Genomic DNA, 21,295 nt, shown 5'->3' on the forward strand with positions numbered 1-21,295 from the left:
ATTGTAGTTGTTTGAGTGTGTAATTTGATTGCTTAAAAAAAAAATCTAACTGAAAAAAATGGAAATTCCATCATGTGATATCATATTGACAGCCACATGTTTCATCAGCACGGTTGGAGCCTTTAGATCCACCCCTCAGATGTCTTCCACATCAGCATGATTTAGCTGCAAAGCTCTATTTAGCATGTGTGAACTGAGATTTTTCAAAGGCTTATAACTCGGCCAAATTTGTGTAGATATTAATGGGGATGACAAAAGACACATCCCTGGCAGAAAGGCAATCCCCCTGCCAAATTTCATATCCCTGAATTTTTCAATGTGAACAAAAGAAAAAAACAAACAAACATATTTTTCACTAGCCTTGTTCTCAGAAACAGGTGAACCATTCTGGCTGAAACATTTGCAAAAATAAACAGCCTGAGGCAGAAACTTGGTATGGAATGTTTCAACCCAAATGGTTAAAATTCGACAAAGATACAAGCAACTGAAAACAAGTTCTTATAATGAGGAGTATTGGAAAACCTTAATAATAGGCCTATAATATTTTCTTAATCATGGAGTATTTTAATTATTTGTTCTGTGCTTTTTCTGAGGAAAGTTGAGTATTTAATAAATAAAATTATTATATAAAAAGGTCAAAACATTAAACTAGCTAATGAACAATTTCAGATAACTTGGTGGGCAAATGAAGAGTATTTAATAGTCAATTGGATAAGTTTTGCATACTGCCCTACTTTTCTTTTTTCTTTTGTTTAAGTTAAACAGCAAGTTAAGATCTCGATCTGCAGTGAACTTTATGCAGGCATAAATCCAAATCCTGCCCATTTAACTCAGTGGGAGTTTTGACTGACTGAGGAGGACTGGGTTCTTTTAAAGCTGAACATTGTTTCAGCACTGCAAGCTGTATTTAAAAAACCACACAGAAACAATCAGACATGTTGGGCCCTAAAATCATATCACCTCTCTTATTCTATTTTCTTTAACAATGTATTTAACCTCCATCCTACACATTCTTCTTTCCATTACAAAGAGATTAAGTTTTTTAAACCAATTACATATCTTATTTCATTGCAATTACAAAGAAATCACAGCTGAACAAAATCCATAATGAAATAACATGAGTTAAGATGCTAAAGTGGCAATATTAATCACACTTATAATCCAAAAACAAGAGGAAGAGGTTTTATGTTCAAAATTATATAACAACTTTGCAAGTACCTGAAAAGGTTTTCTTCAGTCAAAATCTGTCCTTTAGAATTTAAGAGGGGATCCTTCACTAAGAAATTTTTTAGTCTAGACAAGAGGGTATGCAGAGTAGGTAGTTGTTTACGATATTCTTCCAAATTATCAACAAAAACAAGTTCATCTGCAATATATAAATCTTGAACAAGATAAGAAAAATAATAATACAATAGCAAGAAATGTAAAAGGGATAAGAAAAATCTAAACAGTTAAAATTGTGTAAAAGAACAGCTAAGTATTTGCAATTTTTAAATTTATTTTAAATGTTCATTGTTTGTAAAGCATTTAGAATCTTAAAGCAACGCTTTTTATGTTTCATTTGGCAAATACTGATTTCCCAGCCCCCTGGCTTATTTTAAAAAAAGCATATACTAACAAGATTTCTTTCTATTCACTTTCTTGTTTGTGTAGTAGCATCTGTCAGGTAAAACTTTACAAATAGGGTTTTGTTGGGTAATTTACACATATAAATGAAACCAGTGTCTAGGTACTGTATTCCCTTTGCTGGGAATGAAGTACTCTTATGTCCTTCATCTCTACAGTATAATGTGTATATATAGATACAACATAAAATTTACCCTTCCCATTCTTAAAATTTGGCAACAGCAGTGGATTTATTTAAAAATCAAGAAAACATTTAAAATGCTGAAGTACAGAACATCAGAATATAGCCGTTTTAAGATACTTCAAATTATGGGCCTTAATTATTGGATAAGGTCCCTTTTCATTCATACTTTTACACTTTTTATCCTGAGAAGTTAGCCAATATTCAGCACTATGAGTTGTTTCTGTTAGGAGGAGAAAATCGTGATGAAGTCAGGTATTTCTTTGATGCAATACTGTTTATTTACAAATAATGTACACAAAGTCCTGTATCTAGGGTGACCAGACAGCAAATGTGAAAAATCAGGACGGGGGTGGGGAGTAATAGGCGTCTACAGAAGAAAATGCCCCAAATATCGGGACTGTCCCTATAAAATAGGGACATCTGGTCACCCTACCTATCCCTGACCACAGTATGAATCAAAGAATTGGACACAATTTCCTTGCTTAGAATTATAAGTCTCTTTCCAGCCAGCATGCTGTCCAGAAAGCTCTCTCTCTCTCTCAGCTTTCTCTTAGTGTTGTGTCCAGTCTTGGATGTCTGCCTCTTTCTGACTGCTTCAGCTCACACAGGTTTTGTCTACACTGCAATAAAATAACCGCAGCCAGGCTGTGGGGCTATAAAACTTCACGTTTGGGCTCCAGCCTCTGAGATCCCACGATGGAGGAGGGCCCCAGAGCTTGGGCCCCAACCCGAGAATCTACACTGCAATTTTATATCTCCACAGCTCAAGCCCCACGAGCCTCAGTCGGCTGACTTGGGCCAGCCGTGGGTGTTTTATTGTAGTGTAGACATAGCTGCAATCAAATCAGTCCGCAGTCCCTGTCTTTGCATTCCGTCTAGTCTTTGGGCAGTAGCTTCCATTGTTTCATCTATTACTAAACAAAGGGGCACTTAATTTGTTTCCTCATAGCCTGAATGGAAGGAAGGGGGCCAGCATATCCAATAGTTTGAATGAGATTTGTGATTGCCCACAGATCAAAGACAAGCTTGCTGGGAGGCAGCCAACAACCTCCAGCATAACACCACTACTTCTAAAGAAAGATCTGACAGGTCTAGGGCTGCTTTCCACTTGCAGAGAGGCACAAAGCAGCTGGAGTATGACTCACAAGGGGAACATTTAAAGGAAGCCACTTTCAGTAACTTTAAAGCTTTGAACATTTAAAAATATCAATTTTGCACTTTCACATTAGAACTTTCCTAGACATTCTACTTTTCCTAAGGCCTTTTAAGGACACTCCATTTTGGGATACCATAGAGAGTTGCCAAAACTGTGCAGAGTTTGTCAGCTAGACAAAACAAATCATTTCATATAAAAAAACCCACCAATTCAACAAGTAATGCCTTACTAAGAGACACCTCATTGAAAGATGGCTCATTTAAAAATGGCTATGAAAGCTGCTAGGGCTGCCTACAAAGTTTACAATATCTCCCAATCATGGACTTACAATCTCTGCTGTAAAGCTTGTAAGATCCCCAACCAAATGGCTCTATATTTATTTATTCATTTATTCATTTATCAAACAAAGCATTTAAATGCAAAAAAATCCCCCAAACATTAATGCAAATTAAGGCTGAGAAATTAAGCACTCAAAAGTCATTCAGAAAGTTGTTTGTTCCCCAACATTAATTTGACTATACTGCACCAATGCAATATTTTCTATTACTCTTTTCCTTGCTTAATATACAAGTAGGGTATGAATTCAATGAAAAGATCCAGAAACACCACATACCCTAAAACAAGGCTATGCCAATAAGGCATAATTGAGTCCTCAATTTGCATAGCAATGCTGCATTTATAATCCTGATGTAGTTATTTTTCAATGGTCTGTTTTCATCAAATGGTTCTAAAGGGCTTTAAAGGTATGAAAAATGGCTTAGTTTCCAATTAGTCTTAATATTTAATTACTTTAATGCATTTTAATAATTTTAATTAGCATATTTGCTTGTTAGCTTTAATAACCTTGTTATCATTTAACAATTAAGCATGTGCTCAGCTACTTTACTGAACAGGGGTGGATATAAGCACATTCTAAATTGCTTTATTGAGATGGGGCCTTATAGCTGGAGCAACCTGTAGTTAAGGACACATAAATAAATGTCTGTTAAAAACTCCTATTTTAGCTTACAACTACTCAATTTTTATCTAGGGAGTTAAAATTTTCAGGCTTTACTCTCTACCAAAAATGAATATTTTGAGAACGGTTTAGTGAGGAGTTCATTTGTTTCCTCCATCTTTGAGTACTAGGAGAGTGGGGGGAAAAACATACATTTGCCATTTAAAAAAAATATTATTGCAATCAAATTATATTGCATTCTTTGAGACATAGTATAACTAAAAATTGTATCATAATGCATACGCACAAGAGAACATGGTTAAGGTTACCCATGGAACTTTCAAAAAATGGCATGAATAATCGTAAACTGTAACTGTGCAATCTTAATTGTAGTTGAATTATAATTCTGTAATATATCTGCTGTGTTATCATACACACTTTAGTCTTGATTCAGCATTCCATTCCTATTGATCAAAATACTAAAATTTGTGGGTAAATCCACTAACTTCATTGGGACATAAGCATGGGCTCAAGTGCTTCGCTGATTAGTTATAGATTTAAGCACATATTTAAATTAGGGCTGTTGATTCATTGCAGTTAACTCACGTGACTAACCCAAAAAAATTAATCACGATTAAAAAAAATTAATCATGATTAATTGCACTATTAAACAATAGAATGCCAACTGAAATTTATTAAATATTTTGCATGTTTGTCTACATTTTCAATATATCTATTTCAATTACAACACAGAATACAAAGCGTTATTTTTTATTACAAATATTTGCATTGTAAAAATGATAAACAAAAGAAATAGCATTTTTCAATTCACCTCATACAAGTATTGTAGTGCAATCTCTTTCTCATGAAAGTGCAACTTACAAATGTAGGTTTTTTTGTTACATAACTGCACTCAAAAACAAAACAATGTAAAACTTTAGAGCTACAAGTCTACTTAGTCCTACTGCTTGTTCAGCCAATTACTAAGAGAAATAAGTTTGTTTACATTTACGGGAGATAATGCTGCCCACTTCTTAATTACAATGTCACCTGAAAATGAGAACAAGCAATCGCATGGCAGTGTTGTAGCTGGTGTCGCAAGATATTTATGTGCCGGATGCCCTGAAGATTCATATGTCTCTTCATGCTTTGGCCATCATTCCAGAGGACATGCTTCCATGCTGATGACACTTGTTAAAAAATTAATGCGTTAATTAAATTTGTGACTGAACTCCTTGGGGGAGAATTGTACGTCTCCTGCTCTGTTTTACCCACATTCTGCCATATATTTCATGTTATAGCAGTCTCGGATGATGATCCAGCACATGCTGTTTGTTTTAAGAACACGTTCACTGCAAATTTGACAAAATGCAAAGAAGATACCAATGTAAAATTTCTAAAAAGATAGCTACAGCACTCGACCCAAGATTTAAGAATCTGAAGTGCCTTCCAAAATCTGAGAGAGATGAGGTGTGGAGCATGCTTTCAGAAGTCTTAAAAGAGTAACACTCTGATGTGGAAACTACAGAACCCAAACGACCAAAAAAGAAAATCAACCTTCTGCTGGTGGCATCTGACTCATGATGAAAATGAACATGTGTCGGTCTACACTGCTTTGGACGGTTATCAAGCAGAATCTGTCATCGGCATGTTCCCTGGAATAGTGGTTGAAGCATGAAGGGACATATGAATCTTTAGTGCATCTGGCACGTAAATATCTTGTGATACTAGCTACAACAGTGCCATGCGAATGCTTGTTCTCATTTTCAGGTGATGTTGTAAACAAGAAGCAAGCAGCATTATCTTCTGCAAATGTAAACCAACTTGTTTGTCTGAGCAATTGGCTGAACAAGAAGTAGGACTGATTGGACTTGTAGGCTCTAAAGGTTTACATTGTTTTATTTTTGAATGCAGGTTATTTTTGTATATAATTCTACATCTGTAAGTTCAATGTTCATGATAAAGAGAAAGCACTACAGTACTTGTATTAGGTGAATTGAAAATGCTATTTCTTTTGTTTTTTACAGTGCAAATATTTGTAATCAAAAATAAAGTGAGCACTGTACACTTTGAATTCTGTTGTAATTGAAATCAATATATTTGCAAATGTAGAAAATGTCCAAAAATATTTAATAAATGGTATTCTATTATTTTTAACAGTGCGATTAATCATGCGATTATTTTTTTTAATGGCATGATTAAGCGCAATTAATTTTTTTAATTGCGCGATTAAGCGCAATTAATTTTTTTAATCGCTTGGCAGCCCTAATTTAAATGCTTTGTTGACCTGGAGCTTTTATGCTAGTACAATTTGCACTGAACTGGACACAGCTGGAGTTGGGTGCAAAACAATTTATAGTCATCTCGATGTGACCTCTTGCTGAGAACAGACATTATAAACACAACAGAATGGCTATTAACATTTTAAACGAACAGGACCTGATTCTAATCTCACACAGAGATACATTTGGAAAAATTCCACTGAAATCATTGGTTTCAGAGTAGCAGCCGTGTTAGTCTGTATCCGCAAAAAGAAAAGGAGGACTTGTGGCACCTTAGAGACTAACAAATTTATTTGAGCATAAGCTTTCGTGAGTTACAGCTCACTGTAGCTCACGAAAACTTATGCTCAAATAAATTTGTTAGTCTCTAAGGTGCCACAAGTCCTCCTTTTCTTTTTACTGAAATCATTGGCTTTCTACACATAAAGATGATATGTGAGCCCTGGTTTACACTACAAACTTATATCAGTATAACTACATCATTCAGGGGTGTGGAAGATCACAGTTATACTGACCTAACTCCCAGTGTAGACAGTGCTAAATTGATGGGACGACTTCTCCCCTCTCGGGGATGTGCATTATCTACACCAATAGGATAAGCTCTTGGGGAGGTGCATTACCTACACCAATAGGATAAGCTCACCCATCGACAGAGGTAGTATTCATTAAGTGCTGCAGTGGCACAGCAAGTGTAGACAAGTCCTGAAAGGTGAATTGGGACAATTCTGTTATGCTAAAATGGAATACCGGACCCAAATTTGATTTTCAGCACGTCTACTCACCCTCCAGTTATGCCAACAGAACTGTACATCTTTTAATGATTGTCACAGGATTTCCCAAGTTTTACTTTGTTTATATTTATTCATGCTTACAGAATAATAATTCGGAAGTCAATGTGCATACATTTTTAAAATATTTGAGTAATTTGCTATGCTATGCTTTATATTCTTCATGCTGAAAAAGTTTGTTTTAAACAAGTATCTTCAAAAGATGCACATTGCTACATTTTTTATACTTGTCAAAATTAAAAATGATTAATAAAAACCTATGTGGGTCTGTGAAATTAAGTGTAGTATTAGAATCTGAAGGATAACCATAATAAATATTTAACATGCACAAACAGGCCTGGAAGGAATACTGCATTAATAAAACAAGTTCTTGAGGAATAAATCTTGGCTTTACTTTATTTGAATTACAAATTCAAAGAGGCGATTCAGAATTCCATCTCAGGTTTTCATTAATTTGACACTATGCATCTTTTAAAACCAAGGTTAGGATAACTATGTCATTAGAAGCATAATATTAATTCCTAATTACTTCTACTTATCCATAATTTTCTCTTTTTTTTTTTTTTTTGGCACTCTCTGCACAGATCTAAAGCCTCAGAGAATGCAAGCTGGTATTGCACTGCACACTGAGCGCTGTGCACTACTTCCCAACATTAGCAGTCTCTCTAGTAAGCCACTGATGAATTACTTTGTATGCCTTTCAAATACTTCAAAAGGGCACAGGAAGGTAGTTTATTAAAATGAGTCCGAAAAAAAGTTTTCCTTAATAATTAAATTGGTTTCTTTTTAAGTTTCTTTCTCAAAAAGCAATAATTGAGCAATATGTTTTGCTATTGGACATAATCATGTCTTAATTACTTTGTATACATTAATCAATGTTGAACTGTTAATTCAGTATAAGATTCAACAACATACAGAATAATTTACAATTCTCTCATATCAAAATACGTTTAATCTCTTTGGCTTGTCAATTCATTTTTGTATAAGTATAGTTGTAAATTATTTTTAATTTGCAGTTAAGTATCATTAAACATTTTTATTGTCCAAATTTCATAGTCTTCTTTTTCTCTTTCACAGACAGTTATATATGGAAATCTAGCTCTAGTAAAGTTGATTAAAGTGTCAAAGTAACAACTAGGTAATATAAAACTTGTAAAGTGATTGACCAAACTATGGAGCAAGCAGTTAGCCTCTCTTTGAACTCCTATAATGTGTATAATATATACAAATATTGAAGAGTAAATTAGACTGTGAACAGAAATAAATATCCTTGACAAAGTTTTCTGATATATGTAATATAACTTTAGGAATCTGATTTTTTTTAATGTGTATTTTTTAAAAAGTGCTTTTAATGTTATCAGGTGAATTAAGATTAGTGTACTTTCAATTATTAACCACAATATGCGTGCATTATTGATAAGAATAGTATCTTTACTAGTAAGCATTATCTGGATATCTTGTACAATGCTGTACCAAGAGCCACCTGGGTCCTCTGGGACATAACTCCGTTTAAGTGATCGAATTATTTCACTTTCCCAAAGTGGTAAACTTCTAGCAACTGCTTTGGATGGTGTTCATATGCAAAAACCTGTGATGCAATCTGAAGCAATAATTATAATGTGAATCATAATTTCAGATTAATTAATGAAGCCCTTATACATAATATTTGGGGTGTTCTAAGCACATTGTACTGTACATGTTGAGGCCTCACTAATCTGAAAGTTTATGAGAAGACACAGTATTATCAGGGAAGGAATTGCACTGTCTGAACCACCTTTCTCTCCAGTAGAGAAGCAAAAAAATAAACTGATTGGTCTTTCTCTTCCTTTAGGGAGAAAATGTGGAAGGGGGGTGCGGGAGGAGGAAGAATGTACAGTAGGCATCCCCTTCGTCCTGTACTCCAAAAGAACCTAAGTACTTTGAAGGGGCCCTAACAAGACCTATCAATTGCCATTCCTTTTTCCACAATGTACAACTGGGCCAGTCAGCCTTCAGGTTTATCTTGATATGCATCTGGTAGACAGGCTCTGCTTCTCCAGAAATAAGGGATTCTCGTGGCTTTATTGTTCATATTTGTGCTCTTTGTTCCTCTTTGGCAGTTTTATATATGCCACCATTTCCCATCTGTTGCTCACACTGTGAAATGTGGAGACATTCCTGGGAATTTTGTGAATCAGGACTGCAGTGGCATTGCTGATCGCTATGGAGCAGGCACTATGAGAGAATTAAGTAAGTTAGTCCCAATTATTTCAGGAAGAAAATTTAAGTAAAAAGAAAAGGAGTACCCGTGGCACCTTAGAGACTAACAAATTTATTAGAGCATAAGCTTTCGTGAGCTACAGCTCACTTCATCGGATGCATTTGGTGGAAAAAGCAGAGGAGAGATTTATATACACACACACAGAGAACATGAAACAATGGGTTTATCATACACACTGTAAGGAGAGTGATCACTTAAGATAAGCCATCACCAGCAGCAGGGGGGGGAAAGGAGGAAAACCTTTCATGGTGACAAGCAAGGTAGGCTAATTCCAGCAGTTAACAAGAATATCAGAGGAAACATTTCTGTCTGAATATCTGTGTGCACAATACCAATGAGAATTGAACTGCAGACACTGGGAGGCAGCTGCCTGAACAGAACATTAGAGGGATTAAAAATTGAGGGCCTCATTCTCCATTCAGTTACAGCAGTTTTACATTGCTGAAACACGATTGGTTTTGGTGGAGTTACATTTATGTAAAACTGGGGAAGTGGAGTGGAGAATCAAGTCCTGGATTTTTAGAAATTAAAATAATTAGAGAATTATCAGTTGAGATGTTTTTAATTGTAAGCTCCCTGCTAGACAAGACCTGGAAATGATATCAAGGAGGTTTTTCTGTTTATGAATTCCCATTAGCACATTTACTGGACTATGTGGAAAGAAAGTTCCTTTAAGTAAATTTTCAACAGTAGGTCATCCAAATAATGCAGATGTAAATGCTCTCTTTCTTCATTTGAGCTAACAAGACCTCATCAATTTGGACAACACTGTAGCAAAACATAATATGCCAGATGACATGGACATGAATAGATATAGTTTTCCCTTTAATTACAAGCTAATAGCTGGGAAAGGAAATGTAGTATTCTTGATCTGTTGAGACGTTTCTTGAATAAATCAAGGAATATATTCTGTATATAATCTTGTTTATATTATATAAACTCAAAAAGGTCTGAAACCACCTATCACTGCAGGCACTACATGAATAAAATACCTGGATGATGTTTTGAGTGTCATACTGGGATTATGATCCGATGTCTGAATAAATTTATTTCTTTATTTTTAATATACATTCCCTGGCATGGAAGATAGGAAAAAAAGAGAAAATCTTTGTTTTTTTCTGTCAGATACCACTTTTTTGTATAACACTTAGAATGCTTCGGTCTGATACAGCAGGAGAAAGGGAAATGCTTAATGGCAAATTTTCTTTATCTGTTGCTTAAGTTGTTGAAGGAGGAAATGTGTTGTCTTCTGTTCTGCAATGTTAGAAAAACGCATACTGACTGCAGGACATCAAAATGCTTGAAGAATTGGATTGCTGGACTGAGAACCCATCTATACTTTTGGTATAAGGATTTTTTTCATCCCCTATGAAAGAGCTGGACTGAGAAGGCAGGTTGTTCCATTTGAATCAGTCCTTAAGAGCTTTTTTCAAGGGATTGTCCAGATAACTTAGTCCAACTAAAAAGGGCATGATACTACTATTATCAAGATATTGTGACAGTTCAGGGTCTTGTATTTCAGATTTTTGTTGGTGGTGGTCTCTTTGGCTACAAGTAATAATGGCTACATAGTATCAGTCAAAGTTATGTTGCCTGAGTCCAATTTGGCCATGGAATAAAGGATTTTTTTTGCTGTTTTTTGTTTTTATTGAAGGAATACAATAGTAGTTAAATATATCTTAGTATTTTTTCCGAAGAAATTGGGAGCTCCTGCTTCATACGTTAAGATAATTTGGGGCTGATGGTGGATCAGGGTAAAAAGAGGAGATTACCACTGAGAAGAGAGGAAAACAGAGGCATGAGATAATTGGGAGAAACTCCTACTTGTTTTGCCCATTGATGGAAGAGTTTGCAGATGAAAGCTGATGATAATCCTTTGGGTCCTGTTAGGTGTTTGGAAAAGGTCACCATTTCTACAGCTAGTCACTACTGACCCAGTCAATGACCACCTTGTAGGGACAGAAGAATGTCTTCTGCCAAAGCAGAAGTTACTTGTGGCAGACTAGAACAGCTGAGCAGCTGTGTGAGAAGCTTCTCTTGCTCTAAAATGAACTGCCCAGTTTGTAAAGTGCCTAGCACAGAGATGGGCAAACTACGGCCCATGGGCCACATCTGGCCCACGGGACCCCTCTGGCCGGTCCCTGAGCTCCTGGCCCAGGAGGCTAGCCCCCACTCCTGCCCTCCCCGTGCTGTTCTCCCTTCCCCCACAGCCTCAGCTCATTGTGCCGCTGGTGCAATGCTCTGGGCGGCGGGGCTGCGAGCTCTTGCCAGGCAGCACAGCTGCCCAGTGCTCTATGCTGCACAGTGGCATGGCTGGCTCCAGCCAGGTGGCGCAGCTGCCTGTCTCAGTGCTCTGGGCAGCACGGCTGTAGCGCCACCAGCCACCGGTGCTCCAGGCAGTGCGGTAAGGGGGCGGGGAGGATGGATAGAGGGCAGGGGAGTTTGGGGTGATGGTCAGGGGGCGGGAGTGTGGATAGGAGTTGGGGTGGTCAGAGGGCGGGGAGCAGGGGGGTTGAATGGGGTCAGGGGTCCGGGGAGGAAGTCAGGAATGAGAGGAGGAGTTGGATGGAGCGGCGGGGGGCCCGGTGGTGATCAGGGGACGGGGAGGGGTGAATGGGGCAGGGGTTCCCAGGGGGCTGTCGGGGGACAGGGAATGGGGGTGTGTGTGTGGATGGGGCAGGAGTCCCAGTGGGGCCATCAGGGGGCAAGAAGTGGGGGAGGGGTTGGATGGGGGTGGTGGCCGGACCACATCTGGCTGTTTGGGGTGGCACAGCCTCCCCTACCTGGCCCTCCATACAATTTCGGAAACCCAATGTGGGCCTCAGACCAAAAAGTTTGCCCGCCCCTGGCCTAGCACAATGAATTCTGGTATTAACGGAGCAATCATATTCTTGAAACACATCATACTCCTTAGTTTGAGGTGTGTGTACACAGTATTATATTAGTATGCAGGTAATATTTTAATACTGCATTTGAGTGCTCTATAAATATGTTTTAAATGACTGGTTGGCCTAAATTGTTTATTTTTTAAAAAGTAACTTTAATGCAGATAATAAGGTGACAGCCTGGAGTCCCAAGTCAGCAAAGCATTAATTACATGAGTAATTTTAACCACATGAGTAGTCCTGAACTCAAAAGGGCTACTCATGTGTTTAAATGCTTTGCTGGATTAGGGCCATAATAGCAGTCTTCTTTTTATTCAAAGAGCACTGCAACATGGTGTGTCAACCTAGGGTTGCCAATTTTGGTTGGATGTATTCCTGGAGGTTTCATCATGAGACATAATTTTAGTTAAAGATTAATCTTTAATTCCTGGAGGCTCCAGGACAATCTTGGAGGGCTGGCAACCTCGCTTCTGCAAGACAAGGGTTAAGGAGCTTTTCTGTTTTTTTTCCACCAAATGCATCCGATGAAGTGAGCTGTAGCTCACGAAAGCTTATGCTCTAATAAATTTGTTAGTCTCTAAGGTGCCACAAGTACTCCTTTTCTTTTTGCGAATACAGACTAACACGGCTGCTACTCTGAAATTTCTGGACACAGGAAGCCACCCCCATTTTGCCTCTGCTGGGCATGCTCCCAATGGCTGGAGCATTCAAAAGAGAGCAGTGCAACTCAGTTTGAGCTGACTGTGGAGGACAGCAGTCCGTTGAAGCAGCCTCCCACCAAGAAGCCACCAGGACTCCAAGCTACTACCGGGATTGAGCATCATAGCCAAGCCACTGGAAGCCTGTTGACTATGGTAGCTGAAGATGAGGACTCACCATTGCCACCAGAGGAGATTCAAGACATGGATCAGAGGTGAACACAGTAGGGACATTGGAGGGACTGGAACAAGGGGTAGGAAGTGACCCCGGGAGCACACTTATGGATATCAGGCCGTAGTCCATGTACAAGGACTACTGCTTTGAAGGGCCCTGGATCAGAACCTGGTGGGGTAGTGTGAGCCTGGGTTTCCTACCTCCCCATCACTCCCACCAGAGGATGACACTACCCCAAATTATAGCCAATAGGCAAGGCAACCTTTGGACTCTCTCCAGTGGTCCTAAACTGTAGCTGCCAGGGAAATCGCCCCTTGGAATCTTGCCATGAGGTGTTACACTTTGGAGTACTGCTATCCCAGAGCACATCATCAACCCTCCAACAAGCAAGTACAAGATAGACAATGTCACTGCATGCTTCCTGATTCCAACATGAGTCTCTGCCTGATTTGGGGACCACCACTTAAGATTGTAAGGTAGTTTGTTATCCATTGGCCATTCAGTTCTTGGGTTGCTGAGGCTGCCAATTCATGTGAACTTTACAGTGGTTTCTGTTAAGTGGATATCAGTTCATTAAGAATTGAGCTGAGAATGTGACTACCAACTCCTTCCATACAGGTCAATAAACAGTGGTATTATCTTTCAGTCATGGCAGACGATTGTTCTAATCCTGCAAGCATATTTGAGTGAAAGGAAGTACCCATGTGTAAGGTTAAGTAAATGCATGTGTGTTTGCAGAATTGGGGCCTTGATCTGTTTTCAAACCAGTGACCTACAGATGAAAAACTATGAATGAATTAATCACTATAAGTAAGGGATAGTTACCTTGATCTTGTGCTTTAAGTACCGGGACATAGTCAGGCTTAACACAAATAACTTGGGTGAATTTTTCTTTGTAGTCATTCTTCATAAGTAAATAGGCTTCTTCTGTGTCAGTCTGTGAGTAGGGATTTGAACTTGGAACAACGTCTATTAGTTCATTATTAATATGGAATTCCGTGCATGAAATTGGTTTCCTAAAATGCAGAAAGTGAGTTTTTTTCAACGATTCTGATGCTCTTTGCAAGAACACTCTATGTAATATAAAGTTGTTGCATATTGTCATGATTCCTCAATCTATTAAACCCATTTATCAATAACTTACCTTTTTATAACCCTACCCCTTTTAACATTGAAAATGATTGTCTGACAAAGACTGGCAACGATACAGTGTACTTATATTATGATTAGACACAATCTAATTATGCCTGGTATGTGACCAAAAATATATACAGGAAGGCTAAATTCAGACTTGGTGACTGTGTACAGTTCTGAGTGTCATGTTTTAAGAAAGGTGTGGACAAACTGGAGGGATTCCAGAGGACAGCAACAAAAATGATAAGATTAGAAAACCTGACCTGTGAGATTAAAATAATGGAGCATGTGTAGTCTTGAAAAAAGTAGACTGAGGGGGACCTGATAACAATCTTCCAATATGTTAAGGGCTGTTATAAAGAGGACGTTGATCAATTGTTCTCCAAGTCCACTGAAGGTAGAACAAGGAATAATCATCTTAGTCAACAGCAAGGGAGATTTAGGTTAGATAGTAGAAAAAGCTTTCTAACTATAAGGGTAGTTAAATACTGGAATAGGAAGGTTGTGGAATTCTCATCACTGGAGGATTTTAAGAACAGGTTAAAGGAATACCTGTTAGGGATAGTCTAGGTTTACTTGGCCCTGCCTCAGTGAAGGGGATGACCTCTTGAGGTCCCTTCCAGTCCTACATTTTTTAGGATTCCATAAATCGGTGCATTGAACTGAGTTACATCTATCTGTACTTACAACAGGTCTGAATTTGGTTCAAGAATGGAAATGTTCACGAGACCTCAATATCACTGAATTTCAGTGCATGGTACCTCAGATTTAGCTAGAAATATAAGAAAGAAGCTAGAAAGAAGACATCTTTACTATATACTTTTATATCTTTGAATTTTCTATACTACAGAAAATAACACATATTACTAACACACAACCAGGCAATTTGCTGTCCCAAGTAATGGCAATGCAATGATGCTAGGGCCAAGTTCAGACATAATGTAAACAGGTGCAATACCATGGACCTCAGCGCAGTTGCACCAAGTGCTCAATTTCACCTTAAATTTACATGCAAATATGATTAGGGGCTTTTGCCAAGATTAAATTCTACATGAAACAAATTGGAAATCTTAAATTCTATTAGGAGCCTAAGTCTCATTGGAAGTCAGTGGGACTTAGGCACCACAGTAACTCAGATATTTTTGAAAATTTTACCCAAAAAAGAATTTTTAATTAGTCACAAATGAAAAATATTTACTCAAGTGTTTTGTTCTCATTTGTTGATACTTCTAAACCCATTCCAGCATGTCTTTACTAATTATTAATTACAAGTTTCCCAAATAGTATCAGCAGAATCCATAATACATTTTAGTTCATGCAGCACTTAAATATGGTGCCTTTGAAATTCCTAAGATAGACAAGTATCTTAACAATTTAATATTTTACTATCTATTTGAAATTGCAAGCATAATTCAATTTCATTTACACTATTGCAACCTCGCCTCTGGATGTAGTAATTTAAGATCTTTTATTGTAAATTAAAAAGAATTCACCTTAGGGAAAACGGACAGCTTACAGTTCTCAGTAATATCTACACATTACACAAAAAACTTTGTTAAAAAACATTACTGTGGAAAAAATCAAGCATTCTAAAGTTAGGAAATGCCAGAATTAAGGTTGCCTGCACAACTTTAATTCATGCCCACCATGTATACATTACGACACAGTTTTTAATTACACAGTTTTTAATTACATTATTTTTCCCCACAGTACTGCTGCCTCATACAGTGCACAGGATGGACGGTGCTCAATTCATGAAAAGCTGTTTAATATTTTGTTTTATCCTCATTGTTCAATGGGCAGCCCTAAGCCTTTTATACTGTACACTATTCAAATCCTGCTCTGAATACAGAATTATTCATTTCCTCTTGGGTTCTTCTATGGTGCTCATCGCTATAGTATCTGAGTTCTATAAAGCTTCACAAACTTTAGTTAATTTATCTTCAGAACATCCCTGTGAGATGAGGGAGTGGTATTTCACCTTTTTACAGCGCAGGGGCTAAGATTAAGGTCAAAAGTTTATAATAATTTTGAGTGCACAATTTGAGATGCTTAGAACATGATTTTGCAGAGTACTTAACATTACATAGCACTTTCTATATTCAAACCACATTTCCCCTGCACTTCACTTGCAACTGTAAGCCTGCAGATCAGATTAAGGGTCTCAAGTTGGGCACCCAGAAAACAAGGAACAGAAGTGTTAACTACCTATGAAAAGTATAGTTTAATGACTTGCCTGGCATCAAACAGGAACTCGGTGGCAAAGGCAGAAATAGAATCCATTTCCTCAGGATATCATTCAACTACCTTAACCATGACACTGTCCTTTCTCTTCCTGAAATCCCATCCCTCATTCATTCACACCTTCCAACTTCGGCAACAAATTAGTCAAGGGTTATATAGACAACATCCTCCTTCACTACATAATCCTGATTCCTTCCCAGAATAGACCCATCCTGTGCACTCAATGGGGTAGGGGTTCTGAGGAAAAATAGTATGGGATTATGTAATTAAAAAGACAATACATCTGCACAAGGGGGCCAAATTAAGATTGTATAGGCAACCTTAAACCTGGTATTTCCTAACTTTTGAGTGCTTGACCTTGCAAACCTAATGTTTAAATATAGGTTTTGGGTGTAATTTCCAAGGGTTTTTTAAAAATCAAACTGAAAAAACTTCCATCATGTGGCACCCTATTGACACCCTTGCAGTTCATCAGCAGGGTTGGAACTTTTAGATTCACTGCACAGACCACTGCCACTTGAACTAATAAAGTAACTGATAACAGTAGTGGGTTGCCATCCTTCTGTAGACCAGCACTAGAGGATGAAGAGACACAGAGGTTTACAGTGGGTTTCGCAGATATTTACTGGCAACAAAGGAATGGTGAGGAAAAGAAATCCTGAGTTCCATTCCAGGCTCTGGAGGGGACTGTTCTCTTGTGGACACAGACCTTCTGCCTGTTTTCCCCAAGCTTGACTCCTGCCCCACTGAAATCTGTCCCTGTCAAAGTAGTCTCTTCCCCAGCCTTGGTTCCTCCTCCCAATTCCATTTTCCTTGCTGATCCAGTCCCAGTCTCTACTGTTCAGGCTTCAAGTCTCAGTCCCCTAGCCCAGTCAGTCCTAGTTTCCTCCTCCAGACCTTCCACCCAGTCTATCCCCACAAATTCTCAGTCCCAGTTCCCTGCACAGCCAGCCCCATTTCTTCCCTCTTGTCTTCTTGTCTGATCTGTTACGTCCCTCCCCTCACCAGTTCTCAATCTCAACCTAGTCTCTCTCTCTGGCCCCTTATCCAATATCCATTGCTTTCCCATCCCCTCCCAGGCTCCTTGTCCCAGTTGCTTTGCCCAGCCAGTCCCTCTTCTTTTTCCACATTCTGGTTCCTTGTAAGATCTGTCTCTTCTGCCCACCACTATTTCCCAGTCCCAGTCTCCCCCCACTTGACACAATCTACACATTTCCCTCCCCTCCCAGTCCATCTCGTCCCCTCTGCATTTGCATCAGGTATCTTCCTCTTGCCCACTGTTCGCACGAGAGAGAGAGAGAGAGACTCCCTGCTCTCTGTTCTGGTGCCCAAACCCTTCTTGGCCCAGAGCAGGGGAGGGCAGCAGTTACAGAGAGTGTCCATCTTCACCCCCGCTGTGCTGGGCTGTAGCATGCTCAGTCATTCTGTGAGAATGGTGCATGTGATTCAGGCCATGTCTACACTACCACTTATGTTGGCAAAATTTATGTCGCTTAGGGCTGTGAAAAAAAACCCCAAACCCCTGAGTGACATAACTTTTGCCACGTAAGTGGTAGTATGCACAGCGCTATGCTGGGGAGAGAGCCTCTCCTGCCAACATAGCTACCACCGCTTGTGGAGGTGGTTTTAGTACATGAACAGGAGAGCACTCTCCCGTCGGAATAGAGCAGCTACACATGCAATCTTACAACAGCACAGCTGCACCAGTGCAACTGTGCTGCTGTAAGCTCACTAGTGTAGACATGACCTTAGTCACAAATAGGAGCTGTGAGGGACTGGAACATGCTCAGTGAGGATGGACTCTTCAGAGATTTTAGCTACTAAATTAAAAGTCGTCTCGGACTATTAAACATGTGCAAACAGATTTTTCAAATGCTTATAACTTTTCCAAATTTAAGCAGACATTCCTGCGAACAGTAAAAGGCATATCCCCACCACATGCCAAAGCACTATAGACTCTCAAAGAAAAGGTCACCTGAATGTTTTTTACATTGCAAAACAACTTCTTTTTCCAACCTTGTCCTCAGAAATGGCTGAACAATTTTAATTGAAACTTTATAAAAAGATTCCTGAGGCAGATTTCCAGCAAGGAAAATTTCAACTCTAATGGCCAAAGTTTGGCAAAGTTATAAGCAACTGATATCAGGGTCTTATAATGGAAACCTTATGGGCAACCTTAATAATAGGCAGTGATCCAACTATAAGTAAAGATGCAGAATATCTAATCACTGTTCTCTAGGTTAGAGTGAGTGGGAACAAATCAGTATCTACAGTGGCATACTTTGACAATTTACTGTTCTGAACTATGATTAAAAAAAAACAAGTACAACTGTCCAGTAAAACAAGCATATTGTTGCTTAAATTCCTGAGCTACACTTCTTTAATGTTAGCCTAGCCCAGAATCAAACACTGTATTCCAGGAGCAGGTCTACCACTTATTTTACATAAAGGCATCAGAACTTCTGAGTATTAGCTTCCATCCCAATCCTTACTAATCCTAATATTTGCTTCCTGCAGCTCACTGAGCACAGATTTTCACTGAGCTGTTCACACTGAGGCCCAAGTCTCTCTCCTGAGTAGCTACAGGTAAGAACCCCAGTAATGTGAATGGGTAATTTCAATTATTTCTTATAACGTGCATTATTTTGCATTTGTCAACATTAAATTGTATCTGACATTGTGCTGCCCATTCATCTAGTTTTCTTGAGGTCCCTGGAATTTCCTCCAAGTATTCTTTAGGTTTGACAATCTGAAATAATTTGATGTTATCTGCCAGTTTACTCACCTCATTATTCACTCACTTCTCCACATCATTAGCAAACATACGAAATACCACCAATTCTAGGACAGCCTTTAGGTACTCAGCATTAACTTTTGCCATGTTGAAAATTCACCATGTATTCCTGGTCCTTGTTTTCTGTCTCTTAGCCAGTTTCTAATTCACAACAGCACTTTACCTCTCATACCATGACTACTTAGTTTCCTAAATAGCCTCCTGTGGGGGATGTTGGGTGTTACTGCTGCATGCAATCTTTTGCTCTGTACAGGGTGCTCTCTTAAAATATCAAAATGATTTAGGTCACCATTGTTTGTTATTTACATTAAACAACATTGCAAAGCACATATATTACAAGTTGATCCTCTGTTCTTAATTATAACTCACAATTGTGATGCCAATTAATCTTTCCATTGCTATATAGGCCAAATCAAGATTTATTAAAAATTTGAAGAAGTGAAACTGTCAGAAACACTTCAAAATTGAAGACAGGGACTGATTTCCTCAACTTTATCAGGGCTGCACAAATAATGAATTAATGCAAAAGTATAAACAGCAAGTGTGCATAATATTTTTGGTGAAAAGTAAAGACCATTTTGTCTAATAAGGCATCTCCCTACTTAATATTTAATTTCCCCTGAGACAGCATCTAATTGATTCTTAAATCACTCACTGCTGTTACCTCAACTGCCCTGCCTCTGTATAAAAAGTGCTTTGAGGGCTTTTTTCTGATTATTTTTTTTTCAATTTGTGTTTATTGGTCTGTACAATGGTTTGGCTGGTTGCAGCACATGTTACCAAGTGAGGGGCATGGGATCACTAAAACCTCATAAGAATTATCACTCACTGTGCAAGGAGAGATGAGCAATGGGTTATAGCTGATTCTCTTGTCTTGGTAAGAGGCAGGATACAGGTTGCATTGCTTTTTTGTGTTAAACTAGCCTTATAACTGAAAGTATTCATTCTAAAGCAGAACCATTTTAATCACTATTCATTCTAGAATTACTTTTCTTCTCTGTACATTCTCAAATGCTATACAACTTTCTTTAGAAATACATACAACAATCCAAACTGAAAAGGATAACTGAATACTTCAGGTTAAACTTTTCAAATCAGAGTGTCTAAAATTAGGCACCTAAATCTCTATTTTGGAACCTAACTAAACTACCAAATTTTCAGAGCTGCTGGACAGTAGCAGTTCCCATTAACTTTAGTGGGAATTGCAAATTCTCAGCATCTTAGTAGCATTGGCACTTCAACATCATACTTTCCTTGTAACTGCATAGCTGCAGCCCTGATTAGAGAACAGTACAGTCACATCACCCCGGAAGAGTTTGGGCCTCCCCAGTTTCCCCAAGCTATACCATCCTTATTTTTTTTAATAGTCTGCTCTCTGTGGTGCTCATGATCTCTGAATTGTCTGAGCTGTAAAGGCTGGATACTTTGCAGGTGTTATTCACTAGCTTCCTCTATGGGGGAAGGAGGTGGAAGGTATATAGCAGACCCAAAGCCATGAAAGATGGCTTTCATTTCTTCAGCCTTCATGAGACTAGAGGTTTGCTTTATCACCAAAAAGATTTGCTCTGTCACATGGTTCTCAAGCTTCTGCTGAGACTGGTCCATTTTCAACAACTCTATCAAGGCTGGGGTAACTCGATATGTCAGTTAGTTGCTACCAGAAGTTGAAGGTTGAGTTGTTTGTGACTCAGAAGTCACATGGTCCTATAGAAAGACACAATACTTCAGAAAACTCTCACGTAGTGGGAGCACAGCAGCTATATCTCCTCGTACCTTTTTCACGTTGTGTACCAAATGCCTGATCCAGCAGCCGCTGACCGGAAGCTGGACTTTATTACTTGTTCTAATATTACAGTGAAAGGTAAATAGGAGTGCACAGCTGGCCTTTGCTATAGCACTTATATTTATCATCTCTTCTCTTGCTTTACTTTTTATTCAAACAAAATAGTTCTAGGGCCTGATTTTCATGTCATTTACAGTGTTATACACAAGACCAGGGGTTGGCAATCTTTCAGAAGTGGTGTGCTGAGTCTTCATTTATTCAGTCTAATTTAAGATTTTGCGTGCCAGTAATACATTTTAACATTTTTAGAAGGTCTCTTTCTATAAGTCTATAATATATAACTAAGCTA

The 21,295-nt window shown here is 38.5% G+C and overlaps 1 protein-coding gene across 1 annotated transcript in view; it reads right to left on the reverse strand.

The window, feature by feature from the left end:
* SHOC1 (shortage in chiasmata 1) overlaps positions 1–21,295 on the reverse strand; it is a 129,302-nt gene that overhangs the window by 74,451 nt on the left and 33,556 nt on the right. The window contains exons 5-6 of the mRNA XM_043514997.1: positions 13,817–14,007; positions 1,219–1,381 (exon numbers count right to left, since the gene is read on the reverse strand). Coding sequence (XP_043370932.1) covers positions 1,219–1,381; positions 13,817–14,007 — 354 coding nt within the window. The remainder of the gene's footprint in view (positions 1–1,218; positions 1,382–13,816; positions 14,008–21,295) is intronic.

The sequence above is a fragment of the Dermochelys coriacea genome, chromosome 5 (genome assembly GCF_009764565.3).
Source record: "Dermochelys coriacea isolate rDerCor1 chromosome 5, rDerCor1.pri.v4, whole genome shotgun sequence".
NCBI classification, from domain to species: domain Eukaryota; kingdom Metazoa; phylum Chordata; order Testudines; family Dermochelyidae; genus Dermochelys; species Dermochelys coriacea.